General features: G+C 35.0%; 1 protein-coding gene across 2 annotated transcripts in view; it reads left to right on the top strand.

Annotated features, from left to right (window-relative positions):
- Hdc (histidine decarboxylase) overlaps positions 1-13,275 on the top strand; it is a 179,753-nt gene extending 166,478 nt beyond the window's left edge. For both annotated transcript variants that reach the window (XM_083142564.1, XM_083142563.1), the window contains exons 14-16: positions 136-303; positions 7,702-7,881; positions 11,492-13,275. In XM_083142564.1, the coding sequence (XP_082998690.1) occupies positions 136-303; positions 7,702-7,881; positions 11,492-11,700 (557 nt within the window). In that variant the 3' untranslated portion in view covers positions 11,701-13,275. The remainder of the gene's footprint in view (positions 1-135; positions 304-7,701; positions 7,882-11,491) is intronic.
- Positions 13,276-14,271: the final 996 nt, after the last annotated feature.

The raw sequence follows: 14,271 nt of genomic DNA, 5'->3' as shown, positions 1-14,271 counted from the left end.
GGGTTAATTTTCTTTACATATGAAAATAGTGAAAATTACAGTTCTCTATATATAAAAAAAACAGATGGTCTCTGTGAAGTGAAATGCATGAAAAGTAATACATACTCTTACAAATTTTCTTCCTTCTTTTTTCAGAAACTCGTGAGAGAAGTGAAAACTTTGGCACAAGTCTGCTCCTTGCAAATTCACCCATGTCGCCAAAGATTGTGAATGGTAGTTTTGCTGCCATATTTGAAAATAATGATGTCCTGTTCGAGTTTGCTCGGAAATTTTCACAGCTCCATGATGCCAAGGACAGCCCTGGTAAGTTTTAGTACATTTTTCTTTCAGCTTTACTTATAAAATGGTGTTCTACTGTATCGATTTTCCCACCAGAAAGCATGTCTGTGAGCCTGTTAGAATCAGGAGGGCTTTTCATGCCACAAGAATGTCTTGTTTGTATATATTTTTTTACAAATGAAAAAGTTAAAAGTTCGACAAAGATTGTATGATAGACTGTGCGTAGTTCAAATTTATACAAGGCATCAACTATAATTAACAGAACAACAACATCAGGTTGCAACACTGATCAACTGAACTTCAAAAAGCCATTTTTGTCATTTTAAAGATGGCGCCTCCTTCACACCATTGAAGGGTAGTTGTTTTTTGCCCTCTGGAAGGATAGAACGAATAGAAATTCTATGGGTTTGATTTTGAGTTGGTGTTTTAAGCCCACTTTATGCACAGTAATGCTAATCGGGACTGGACCTACAGTTTAAAGTGGGATCCGAACCACTTGAGCCTCCACCGGGTATCGAACCCGGGACCCCTCGATTACAAGGCAATGACGCTACCACTGCGCCATGGGGGAGGCTCAATAATTCTATGGGAAATGAAAAGTCAACATATCTATGCATACTTACCACACCGTCAAGTTTAGGGATGGTGGGAAGAAATTCGACATTGGCTTCAGTTTGAAAGCCAGATGGGTGGAAAGACCTTCACAGTGGCTCATGTGTGACTGCACTTCCATCTCAAAGGTTCTTCTTCATGAGGTATATGATCACTAAGTCTCACGAAAAATTATGTGCAGATGAGCAATTGGTCTATGTTAAAATGCAGCAAATTGTGAAACCATACATAAAGAAATATACTAGATAAAAAATAAAGACAAATTACAGTTTTGATTTGACTCTCCTTTTCTTCCTGGTTGTGGATAGATCAGATAATGTAGAATTGCATCTATGTCATGAGTCCTCTGCTAAAAACTTGCAGGCTTTATCAGCACAGTAGCATAGTATACTCCCTGCGATAAATACTAACAGCCAGTTACCATTCTACCATCTTGTCTCATTTGTTCTGAATGTGTTTACTGCCACTAACATCCACTCTACCCATACTATACTCCCCCCTCCTAAATTACACATACAATGAATAGGTTCACACAGGGGTTCCCAAACATTTTTATTTCAAGGCACCCTACCCTTAGTGTTTCAAGATTTTTCCGTGGCACCAAATCTAAAACTTGCAATGCTCAGTTAGTGTGGTTAGGTTGCTTGCCTTAAGTTGAGAAATAAATGTATATTTCAAATTCAGAAACATTTTACTTGTAAAAAGTACTAAATAAACACATATTTGGAACAATCATGTCATTTCAGTGAAAATATTGGAACATTTCGTGGTGCCACTGTAAGCCAGTCACAGCGAAGTAGGGTGCCGCAGTGCACACTTGGGAACCACTGGGTTAACATGTTGCAAATATTTTTATTTCACCCCACTTGAGCACATGTATTAATATTAAAAGAATACAAGATATTGGAATACTGTGTTGAAGCTGTTATAAAATATTCTCCTATTTTTGGTGCGGCAACAATAAAGGAGCATTAACCCTTTTCTATCAACAATAAAAGCCATTCTGATGGTTAATGTAAAACAGTAAACAATACTGCATGTTTACTCAGCTTGTATTCTTACAACAATAGGTTTCCATTCTAAATTTAATTGCAATAGGAGCTAGGTGGAGTTTTAGTGTTACAATAATCTGAAAAGCTAACATGCAGAGTGGGATGATAGCATTGCAAACTTCATGCTTGCTAAATTGCTAGTTCCTTACTGGCCAGATTTAAAAAATGGATAAGTTTGTAATTAGGAAGAAAAGTGTTAAGGCACCAAGTCCTAGTGATGGTGAACCTGTACCTAGTCTTAGTGGTGTCATTCGTGAAAGTGAATCCACAGGATGTTGTGGCAGAATCAGCAAACTGTTGCAGGGAAAGAAAGGTCGCGATGCAATTTTTTTGCACAATTTGCGAACAAATATGTGAAGAAAATCGCACAAAATGGAAATGGCTTTTATTGAAACAGGTTATTTGAACTGGAAAAAGAGGGGAGTAAAGTTGAAAGTGAATGAAAGTTCAGGCTGCCACAAGGAAGCTGTACTGAAATTAAACATAAATTATTAATTCTAATGTTAATATACTGAGGAAAAACAAAACTGAAACAAATGAAAGAAAGCCATGCTTGTTTACTAAAAATCATATCCTCCATCCATTACTTAGCAGTGCAGGGGCTTGTAATACGAGGGCATACTAACGAAACAGCAACTTTAACAACTTATTGCGCCTTCTGTGCCAAGCCAAGAACTTGCAACATGCATGGCTAAATTCTTGTCCGCAACCCAATAATATTTCCAAGTCGGTACCTTCACACCCATTATGTGCCTTCATGGTATGATGCCATCCACAGACAATAACTTTACACTTTTTTTATGTACTACTATTAATATTCATGTCTCGCACCATGGTCGTGCAGTCTAAGGTGCAGACTTTGGGTTCTGGCTACAGGACTTGTACAGCTTGAAGTATCCAGGTGGAAGTGAAACAACTTTTCCTGATACTTCGACCTGTGTATGGGACCATCATGAGAAAATTGGGAAGCTATGAAAGAGTAGTGTAAGCTGGTTATAGATAACCTACAACAATGACTGGGGGTTCGTCCTGCTGATCACACATCATCCTGTAACTTGTTGCATGATCTCCTACCTCTCTGGTGGGAATGAGGCCGGCAGTCGGTTGGTAGCCCTGAGGGGCTGTTACACCATAAATTGTTATTAATATTCATAGGCAGTGGCGGTGATTAAGGGGGGCAAGGGGGGTGACATCCTGGCCTGCAACAAAAAGGGTCTGGCAAATTGAAAGATGAGAAAAATGGCAACATTATTGTCGAGTTTGCTGGATTACGATCGAACATATATGTGATTCGTGCATAGGGTAGCATTACCAAGAAGGCCAAGGGTATGTATAGAAAGCACAGTGGAGAACAAGCTCACATTGCAGAATTACATCGAGTGTCTCAACACATGGTGGTGTCTCAATACTGTAAGTGGAGAAAAGAATCCAAAGTGTGGATCACGTGCTCATCACCAATAAGGTGCATGTATAATGTGGTTATAGGTTAATACCTGTGAATACCATAATACTATTAATATTACTTCGTAGCACTATAATTAATATATATGTTATATTTTATATCATAGTTAACCTAATCTGGTTGTTTATACCAGCCCCTCAATTAAAAAAACTAATGATTATATTGCCTTAGACAGAGAAAAACAGGGAACAGAGAAATTGAAAAAAAATTATAACATGCAATAATGTCGACAAGATGGGATTATAATCTAACATACCATTCTTTATTGTGTCCTTTTTGCATAGAATTTTCAGAGAACACAATGACTTTCAAATCTGAATAGATCAGAAATAGTTTGTTTTATGTTTTGATTATTCTAATCGTGGCTGGACATATGGTTTAAAGTGAGCTATGAATTATCACACAATGTGCCTCCATTGGAAATGAAACCTAAGATCCCTGCTGTCGTAGCACACTGTGCTAACCACTCTAGTTGTAAATAAACTTTGAAGACAGAAACCAGTATCAATTCCGTGTTTGTGCTGTTAACAAAGCAGGACAGAGTGAACCAAGTGAAAAAAATGTTCACATACGCCTAAGGCATGATTCTGTAAGTAGCATTTGACACCTTTTCAGTATTCCACATGGTCTTGAGAATTACAATCACACATGTAGAAGCATATAGATTGATGGCGAAGTACTGTTGAGTGGATGACTCACTTTGCCCAGAATGTCTTCAGACTTAACAGAAAGTGCATTTCAGCTTACAACCAGCATTTTGAAGGGGGGGGGAGGAGGAACCCCCAGAAGATGCCTGCCTCCACCCGCATTCTTCCAAGGGTATGCGCTTATTCTGGTACTTAAAAAAGTCAGCGATGCTCCGACATTGGAAGGCAGACCAGACACAGCAAGCATGCTCATAGTCACCCTCTGAGGCAGATGAGAGTAAAAGGCACTCTGAGGTGGCAGCGAGCAATGTTTGATCTCCACTGTTTACTGTCCCAAGTATCAACTCATGGCCAAGGAGCCTAAATATAAAATAGGAGATCGAGTGAGAATCAGTAAATTCAAACATACGTTCGAAAAGAGCTTTACCAAAAATTGGAGCACTGCCTTCATACACATCATCCTGATGATGCTTCTTAACGTTTCTGTGGCAGCTTCTATCATCTTTCTACCAGCATCCAAAAGAACATTACATGCTTGAAGCACTTTTTTGTATTTTACCTTTTTCTTATTTGATGATACTTTTCTGCCGATTTTTAGCTAACAGCAATGCTGAGGATAGATGATAATTAGATGAAACTTATGAACGGACACTGTACAAAGTTTGAAGCTGAAAAAATTGCTGTTGGGAATTTTGAATCTTTCCCAGCAATCTGATGCATATTTCAAGCATCGAAGTGGACTACAAAAAGGTTTCTGCTAGCCTTGCTTTTCTTTACTCCAATATTTGCCCCCCTAGAATTTGTTTACATCCAAGCTGGGGGGCCCCCCTTGCTCCCTCCTGTGGTTGCACCACTGGTGCCATGAAAGTTTGAATTCTTATAATAGTGTGATTTTTGGTTGGTCCGAACGCACTTTATATATGCCCTGCTCTACTTGCAAACATTATCATTGTTTTATATTTCTCTGCAGAGACCTTGAGTTTGTTGTTGAGTTTATGCTTCAAGTTATCATTATGCACAGGAAGGCTAATGTGGACTACTTAGAGACAATATGCAAATGCAATTCAGATAAGTTCTTCAGTATAATGTTGCCCCCCCCCTTACGTTTTACCACTTTTGCTCCTTCACTATGCTGAACCTTATCTACCAAGCAAAAGTAAATTGTCCTTGCACCCCCAGTTTTCGAACCCAATCATAGGCCATGGTGGCCAGTTGGTGGGGCCTGACTGCCATGCTGAAGACCCAATATCAATTCCCAAGTGGTTTCAGGGGGAAATTTTTCCAGCAGTCTCTTTGCATAGGGTGGCTCTGAAGTTTCACAAAGCCTCTAATAAATGGCTCCAATCCTCTATATCCTCTCCCCCATACATTTTCACTGCGTGTTGCAAGTGCAGCATACTTACCTTTTTTTACTATTGACAATCCCACTGTTTTCTTGCATGGTGTGTCTACAAAGTTTTCAGACTGGCTTAATGTGAGACTTGCCATAAGCCTTGGTTAGTCTTCGATTTGCATCCTTCCTAAGTCGACACACTTAGTGGCCCGGCTGTACAATTACTGGATGCTCCTGTGGAAATCTTGTTTTGGGATTGTTTTTAGGGGCCTCATCACAGCTTTTTCAATTACCAAAATGGTGTTGGCCCTTCAAGTTGGATTTCAATTTGGGGGAAAGAAAGGTAGTCAGCCAGTGCCAAGTCTGGTGAATAAGGCAGGTGGTTTAACACAATCACTGGTTTCCGTGCCAAAAGCTGTTGGACAATAATTGCCTTGTGGCTTGGTGCATTGCCATGCTGCAGGAACCAAACACCAGATTCAAACAGCTCTGGTCTCACTCGTCATAATCTTTTTAGCAAGCACTCTAAAATGGATCTACACACAGCTGCATCAATCATCCTCAGTGACTGTGCCCGGCTTTCATTCAGTTTCTGTCAAACTGTTTCAACATTACCGCCAGTTTGACTGATGGAGGGACGACCCTCACTGGGATCATCCACAACATCTTCCTGACCATCACAAAATAGACGATGTCAAATGAAAACATTGGAATGACAAAAGGCTTCATTGCTGTAACCAGTTTTCAGCATTTCAACGGTTTCTGAAGGGGTTTTACTGAGTTTTACACAAAACTTAATCGCCACTCTTTGTTCTGTTTTCAAATGCATGACGAGGGTACAGAACACTGCACTAGTTTAAAAGCTGTAACTCACTCAATATTGCACTGAATCAGACACCAATTACACTACATGTGACACTATGTAATACATGTACCAAATGCCACATTGCAGCATTTATCTTTTAACAATGTTGCCAGTGTAAGAACGTAGTAGACACACTGTGACCATCCTGATATACTACATTTACTAATCTTTATAGAAAAATTAATTAACTATTTAATGATGATGCTTAATGAATATCTTAACCAAGCATCTTGCTACACCTACATATCTGCAATCTTATTTCTTTCCAATCTTTCCAATTGGATATTCTAGTCATAGAATATTGTCAGAACTAATTTCTACTATTTCAATGTCAAAATACTATACTGGGTGGCTACTCAGCGTGAAGTTTTCTTCATAGACATGAAAAATTACAACTTTTATTAATCCAAATCTTATTCAATTTACACATATTTATAAATGACTGCGGCAAGTTTTTAACAGTTTAGCTTTATTTTTATCAAAGAAAAGAAAGCTGTGTGGAAAATAAGACAGAATTCGCTCAATCCATTTACTTTGGTACTGTCCTTGGCAGAACAATATTTCCTGACAAGCGGAAGATTAGTGTAAGATAAAATATCATGAAGTAGATTAGGTATATTTGAGTCTGAAATTCTTATACAATTAACAATTTTTCTTAGATCAGTATATCCCTTAACATTCATGACTTGTGTTTGAAGAAGTATTTCCAGACTGAATATGTGAAATGCCAAATGTGAACTCTGCACATTAAATTAAATCTTTAATATATATATATATATATATATATATATATATATATATATATATATATATATATATATATATATATATATATATACTGTTCAATTGAATTGAATTAGAAATTTTGGATATGTTGGAATCGCACAGACCCTTCATATAAACTGTAATAATGTTCTGTTCATATACTGTATTTGTATGTGTCTGTGGTGAGAGGCTGTAATATGTAAAGTTGAAATGGAGAAAATCTGCTTGTACCCTTGATTTTTTTGGAGAGTTCGCCTTGATAACCGGGAATTACAGTAAAACCTCATTAATCCAGACCCCAATAAGCTGGATTTCGCTTAATCCAGACAGGCAAAAGGAAAGAAAAAGCAGAATGCAAGGTTTTCATCATAATATGGGTATCGCGTATGTACGTAGTGCATTGTACGAGTATGTACAGTATTGCTTTACATTTTACTGAACTGTATAGTGTATTTAGGCGTATGTCTTTTAAATACACCATAATAAACATGTTTTGTTGCTATAAATGAAGTTTTATTGCACTTTCTACTGTTAATTTAGGTTATTTCAGTTAATCTGGACTTTCGTTAAACCGGTCAACTTATCCCCCCATTAGTCCTCATTAATGAGGTTTTACTGTATACTTGAATTTTTTGATGGTCCTAGGGTGGCCACCCTGTCATAGTCTTGTTTAATTTCTCCCTCAGCAATAAGGCGTAGAATCCGTGGAATGCTCATGTCTGGCAAACAATATTCACTGGACTCTAGAATGGACCTTGTACAAACTATTGTCTCAAGTGCACGGCCACATTCAGCTTGTTCCAACCTCCCACTCATGCGAGAAGCATCCGTAGAGGGAGAAACAGAACAGAGGGTGCTTGAGGCAGGTAAGTGTTGACTGAAGAAATTTCCCAACAGTTCAGAGCATTGATAATTTTTCTTTATCTTGAAATAAAGGAGTCTCCTTACTTACAGCCATTTTCTTCAATCGTGTTTTGATATGGTATATTATCTACTTTCTACTGATGTTTTTTTGTGTGTGTTTTTCTACGTCTTGGGCTAATTGCGACATTGAGGACAAATAATAGATTAAATGAATGATGACACAAACACAATTAATCACATGCCTGGTACTCTGTTACAGAGACAGGCTGTTTCATTCTCACTGATGATTCAAGGAAGGATGGGGTTTAGAAAATTTTGAAATTAAAAAATATGAACGATTTCTTGGTTCATAAATACAAAAAATTGGGAAGTTATTAAAAATAACTCAAGACATACAGAAGACAACCAAAGCAGAATAAAACCGTATCTAAATATTGGATTTTTTACTTGCATCTCAGAAATTAAGTTAAATCAAATAAAATCGATAATAAGAACAGCATAGAAAGGACAAAAAAGTACAATTGGTTGAATAAAAACTTTTTCATTCAATGTGACAAAGGAAATAATGTGAAATTATAATTTAGATGAATTTTATAAAGGAAGATACATATCAAACCATAATGATAAAATTACTAACGAAAGAAAATATATTAAATTATACTAAAAATAAAGTTAAAGATTGGCCTCATGATAGTTGACTGTAATCTAAACAAATAAAAGAGTAACTAATAATTCATGTAATTCTCAGATATCATTTATCTACAACAATTAAAAATACATATAAAAAGTACCTTTAAGACCTATCACAGTAAAGAAGAAATTAACAAAAAACTCTACAACAGAAGGAAACTGAAATAAATCAACATATAAATTAAGAAAGTTACTAATTAAACATAATATAAAAAAAGGCAACTCGTGCATACATTCTTCCCTCTGTGTATATTCTAGATATAAAAGAGCATAGTTGTGATATATTTGTGGAGAGGGGAGCTATGACTCTCACAACATATAATAGAGAAAACTAAGTTCCATAAAAAGTGCAAAAGGAAATATATAATAGAATGTAAAAAAAATCTTTCAACATTTTATTAACTAAAGTAAATCAAAACAAACATGCAGCACCATTACATCAAGGATCACAATTATAGTTAGGGAAAATCACAGGAGAGAAAGTAAATATAGTAAGCATGATTACAACTTAAGATGTTCAAATACAACATAATAATATGAAATGAAAAGAAGAAAAAAATCAAATGAAGAAAATCCTAATCTATGACCACTCTAACATCTGACTTGCATAAAAAATATGTACCAAAACTCTCTCTTAAGTGATTTTTAATAATTATTATTTTATTTCACTATCAGATAATGGGATGTACCTATGTAAAATTTTGCCAGTAACCATGATGTGCTCATGTAAAATTTAACATATTGCTATTTTACTGATGTGATACAAAATTGCAAATGTTCCATGGAAAACATGAATGGTGTATTCACCTTCTTAATGAATGTTTGTAATGGTTGTCTGCAAAGGGGGTTTTTACCTTTAAAAATTAACTGCATGTGTAGACTTTTAATATATAAAACCAGAGTATATGAATTATATGTTTATATCCATAAAAATATTAACACAATGGCAGAATTTTGAACAAAATTTCAGGGTACTTTTAGGTATATCTGATCGGTCGGTAATCTTACCATTAAACCAATAAGCCTATGTACTTTTGTCAATTTATTTGTCACAACCCTAATCAGATAAGTATTTATCTGTCGCAAAATATATAGATTATCCATTGGTTTCAAATCAAGTATATGCCGGCCACCATGGCTAGGGTTACCAGATCGCTATAAGGGAACTGTAGGACACGTTGTCCCAAAATGTAGGACACAAAACATTTGTAATAAATAATACATAACATGTTAAAAAGTAATTTAAAAATGACACTTTTTCAGTTTTAAAAAAATGAATTCTTAACGAATTCTTAAATAACTTAAATATACTGTAATATACTAAACAATGCACTTCTACTACACGTTTTAACTGCAGGTTTAGTCAAAATATATTGATGAAAGACTGGACAGTCAATCTTCGAAATTATAGGGACCAGTGCCAAACTTTTTACAAACTTCATGAAAAAAAAATTCTCTCGTAAGTCCATTGTGCTGATGGTAGTGAAAATAGTCTATCAACATTTTCAATATGACCTGTAATGACTAACAAATATTCAGCAATGACCATAGTTTGAAATGGTTACAGAAGTTTAATCTTGGGTATTTTTAGTATAATTACAGGATTTCTACCAAAATATCAAATCTAAAATTTTTGGCTATTTCAGGACCTTTCTTGGCCTTTTTCGTTTTTTTAACCTTTATTTATTCGATCCCTACTTAGGTAAAGTTAGAAAATAGCAAATAAGAAAATACATATGTATGATATTTAATGAAAAACCCCTACCAAATGGGCAGTTAAGATGAAAACTGAATCTGTTTTTTACAAGAGAATTAGACTTGCTTCATCTATTAATGCATCCTGGACAGCATTTGGCAGACTATCGAGATTCTGGCACCTGAATTCGCAGCCAGTATAATCTTATGTGGGGCTTGTGTTGTCGTCCCTATGTGTATGCGATTGTTTCGTCATCTATCTTATCTTACCACCATTCCTCGTCATCTTCGCGATTAGCCAAAGGGGCAGAAAAGTGAAGTAAAATAAACTGAATCAACCAATCAGTAATTGTGATAGCAAAAATTCTTGACCACAAGTATAATTTCCTGATTTTTATTGACTTCTTGACCTACTTGTTGATTTCTCTACTTCTTCTTGACTTCCATGACTTACTTGACTGGTAGACACCCTGGATAACTCTGTTCTCTATACCTCCTGCTTTACAATCAAAAATATTGAATAAGATTGGGAAGCACTTTGTTCCATCAGTATAAACCCCAAGGCAAGAAATTCGCTCAGGCACTAACAGTGACATCAGAATGTGGACCCAAAACTTTGTTCATTAGTTGCTTCCATTTTCCTGTTTGTTCTCTAACAGGACAAACTTTTATTTTCATTTTGGGCAATGGATTTGTAACACGCATGATTTCCCTTTGTTCAACGAAACACATACGTATTTTCCTAATCAATATTATGTTACATTCAAAATATACGACATTTATGATATTTTTCAAATTCCTCCTAGACGCTGGACGTAAGGCTAAAAAGTAAGACATGTCTGGGAAGAAACGGACGTCTGGTAACCCTACCCATGGCAGAGTGGTTAACACATCGCGCTATGAAGCCAGGGGTCCCTGATTTGAATCCTGGCCTGGGCATGGATGTTTGTGAGTGTCCATTCATCAATTTCATCATATCATCACTTATCCTCATCTTCGCAATGAACCAAAAGTGGCACAAAACGAAGTAACGTAAAGCAAATCAATCAAGTAAAGTATACCAAATATCCATCATTCATATTTCTTGGCATACTTTATGGCATTTGTTAGTGGATGTAAATTTTAATAATATAATCTTGAGAGATAAGTTCGATTTTTTAAGTTGTTCAGGAAAACAATGGTTATTGTTTGTTACATACAAATATTCATTTGTTTTCTGCTCAATAGCTGTTCAAACAGAGAATGGAACATCGAGCAGACATCGATCAAGATCTGTGGATGACCCTCCAACACCTGACCCCAACTTTAAGATGACCTTGAAATTTGATGATGAAAATCCAATAGAAGAAGATGGTGAGGCCTCACCTGACGCATTTGAAGGGAAAACGTCTGCAGTAACATGTTTGAAATGTGGACATGCCATTATGATTAAATAAAAATTCTCATGTTTGTTATTACCAAGATATGCATTGCAAAAAGAGAAAAAAAAATGCATGAAGTAGTTCATCTGTGTTTTACTTCCTTCTGTTTCAAGAGCTGTTAAAAGTATTAACTGTTGTTTGTGAACTGGATTCTTTGGTTCAAAATTATCCTGCTGTGACAGAAAACAATACATTCTTGAAAATTTGATGGGTCTGCCATGAGTGCAGGTATGAGTGTGGGTTGTGAAAATGTTACAGTTTTCCCATAACAATTGACCTACATATTATGGTCTCTTAAATACCATGTAATCGCTAGATATATCATAATTGTGCCTATCAGAAGGATACAGCTATAAAACATTCACAAACACAAACAAGAAAAAGTTTCTAACTTATTTTAAATGCATGTTAAACACATAATTACCATACCCATGTATTTGTTCCATTGCTATTTACATTGGAATTAGTAGTAATGACTACTGAAATGAATAGAATACCCATAAATACATAAGGATAATGTAAGTGCATTAATATTTTTGAAACATAAAATCTTGAAACATTTTCAGAAAGAGTGTTCGGCTCTATGTATTTCATAACTGCATCATTGGATTGGTATTGTCTTGGTTAATTAATTTAAGTATAAACGTCAAATCAAGCTATAACTTAGAAATATGAAAGAGTTTCTCAGTACCATTAAAGTAAAACACACAAGTTGCAATTAATGTTGGTACATTAAACATTTTATATATTTAGTTCAAAAATGGAATTACATTTTTACTATGTCAAGTGCAGGAAAGTTTGCTCGTATGAGAAAATTTGCAAATCCTTTTTATAAATCAACTATTATGTAATTGGCAACTAATGAATTAGTTTCACTACAGCTTTTATATTGGACAAACGATTCAAGAAAATTCACAAATATAATATTCTATTGATCATAATGCACAATTTATACTTTATCAAGATAATTCAAATTATATGTATATGCAATGCCTTTTTTCTGACAGTACTCAATACTCTACCATACCGGCCTGGTGCCTTTTAATAGGTGAGGATAGAACTAATAATATTTTCACAAAAGAAATGTGTGTGTATCTACATGGATGCACGATTATTTATGAACATGCCACAATATTTTCAATGGTAAGAAATCAACTTGAAGGGTACTGAAACCTTTCATTCCAGAAAAAAAGCACTGTGTATATGTAATAAAAATATGTTAATAATACTTCTAAGCCATTTTACTGTTTTATTCACTGCCTTTTATTTATCAAATACTCAATAGATTAAGCCAGGGGTTCCAAAACGTTTTCGTTTCATGGCGTCCTTAGTGATTCAAGATTTTTCCGCTGCACTTGCAACGTTCACAGAGTGGTCAGTCTAGGACCACGATAAAATTCAAGTATAATTCCCAGTTTTCAAAGCAAACTTTCTTAAAACTCAAAGATACAAGCAGATGTTTTCTCTAATTCAACCTTACGTATTACAGCCTCTCACCACCCACACACATAAAACGCGAATATATGAACAAGATAAAGGGCCTGAGTGATTTCAATGTATCCAAAAGTTCTAATTAAATTCATTTAAACAGTATTTATATACTTAAAATATTTAATTTAAGAAGTTTACATTTGCCATTTCACATACTCAGACTCGAAATACATCTACAAACACACGTCACAAATGTTACAGGATATATTATTCTATGAAAAATTATTAATTGTATGAGAAATTCAAACTCACATTTACCTAATCAACTTCAAGATATCTTTCTTGCAATAATCTTCTGTCTGTCAGAAAGATTTTTCTGTAAAGGACACTGACAAAGTAAACGGATTTAGAGAATTCTGTTCTATTTTCCATGCAGCTTTCTTTTTGTGAAAAACTTGCATTAGGGCATTAATAAATATGTATAAATTCAATGGGATTTGGATTAATAAGAGTTGCAATTTTTCACATCTATGGAGAAAAATTCACACAGAATTCGTGCAAAATTCCCAGAGCCAATAATTCATGCATAATTCCCTGAAACATTTTATATGTAAAAAATACTAAATAAGCACATATTTGGAACAATCATTGGTCTGATTCTAAAACCATGTGTGGACTAAAATAAGTGTCATTTCTGTGAAAATATTGGAACATTTCGCGGTGCCCCTGTAAGTGAGCCCAGGTGCCGTGGTGCACACTTTGGGAACCACTGGATTAAGTAATGCTTAAATTCAAACTTTTGTCAATTAAAAAAATGCCAAAAATAAAATTAACTTGTGAATAATAAAAAAATGCAGTGAATAAAACTTTTCATTATAAGTCACCTGATGTTGGCACTTAATACAAAATTGCAAATAAAATGTGTACAAAGTGAAATCAACACATTACAAGTTTTATATTTCTATAAATGTAATTTGAAAGAAAATTTCGTGATATTTTGGCCCTAAGGAAACTAGTTAACACATGAAATAATCCAGATGTGATTATAATAAAAAATAAGTATTTTAATGTAATCTAATATTAAAACCATCACATAATGCTGAACTTACACAACAATATTTAATTGGAGTGCTATAAAGTGGTTTCTGATTCAAC

Source organism: Lepisma saccharinum, chromosome 21 (genome assembly GCF_977018435.1).
Source record: "Lepisma saccharinum chromosome 21, izLepSacc3.1, whole genome shotgun sequence".
Lineage (NCBI taxonomy): Eukaryota > Metazoa > Arthropoda > Insecta > Zygentoma > Lepismatidae > Lepisma > Lepisma saccharinum.
Note: the sequence above shows the minus strand (reverse complement) of the source record. Positions and strands in the feature narration are given on the sequence as shown.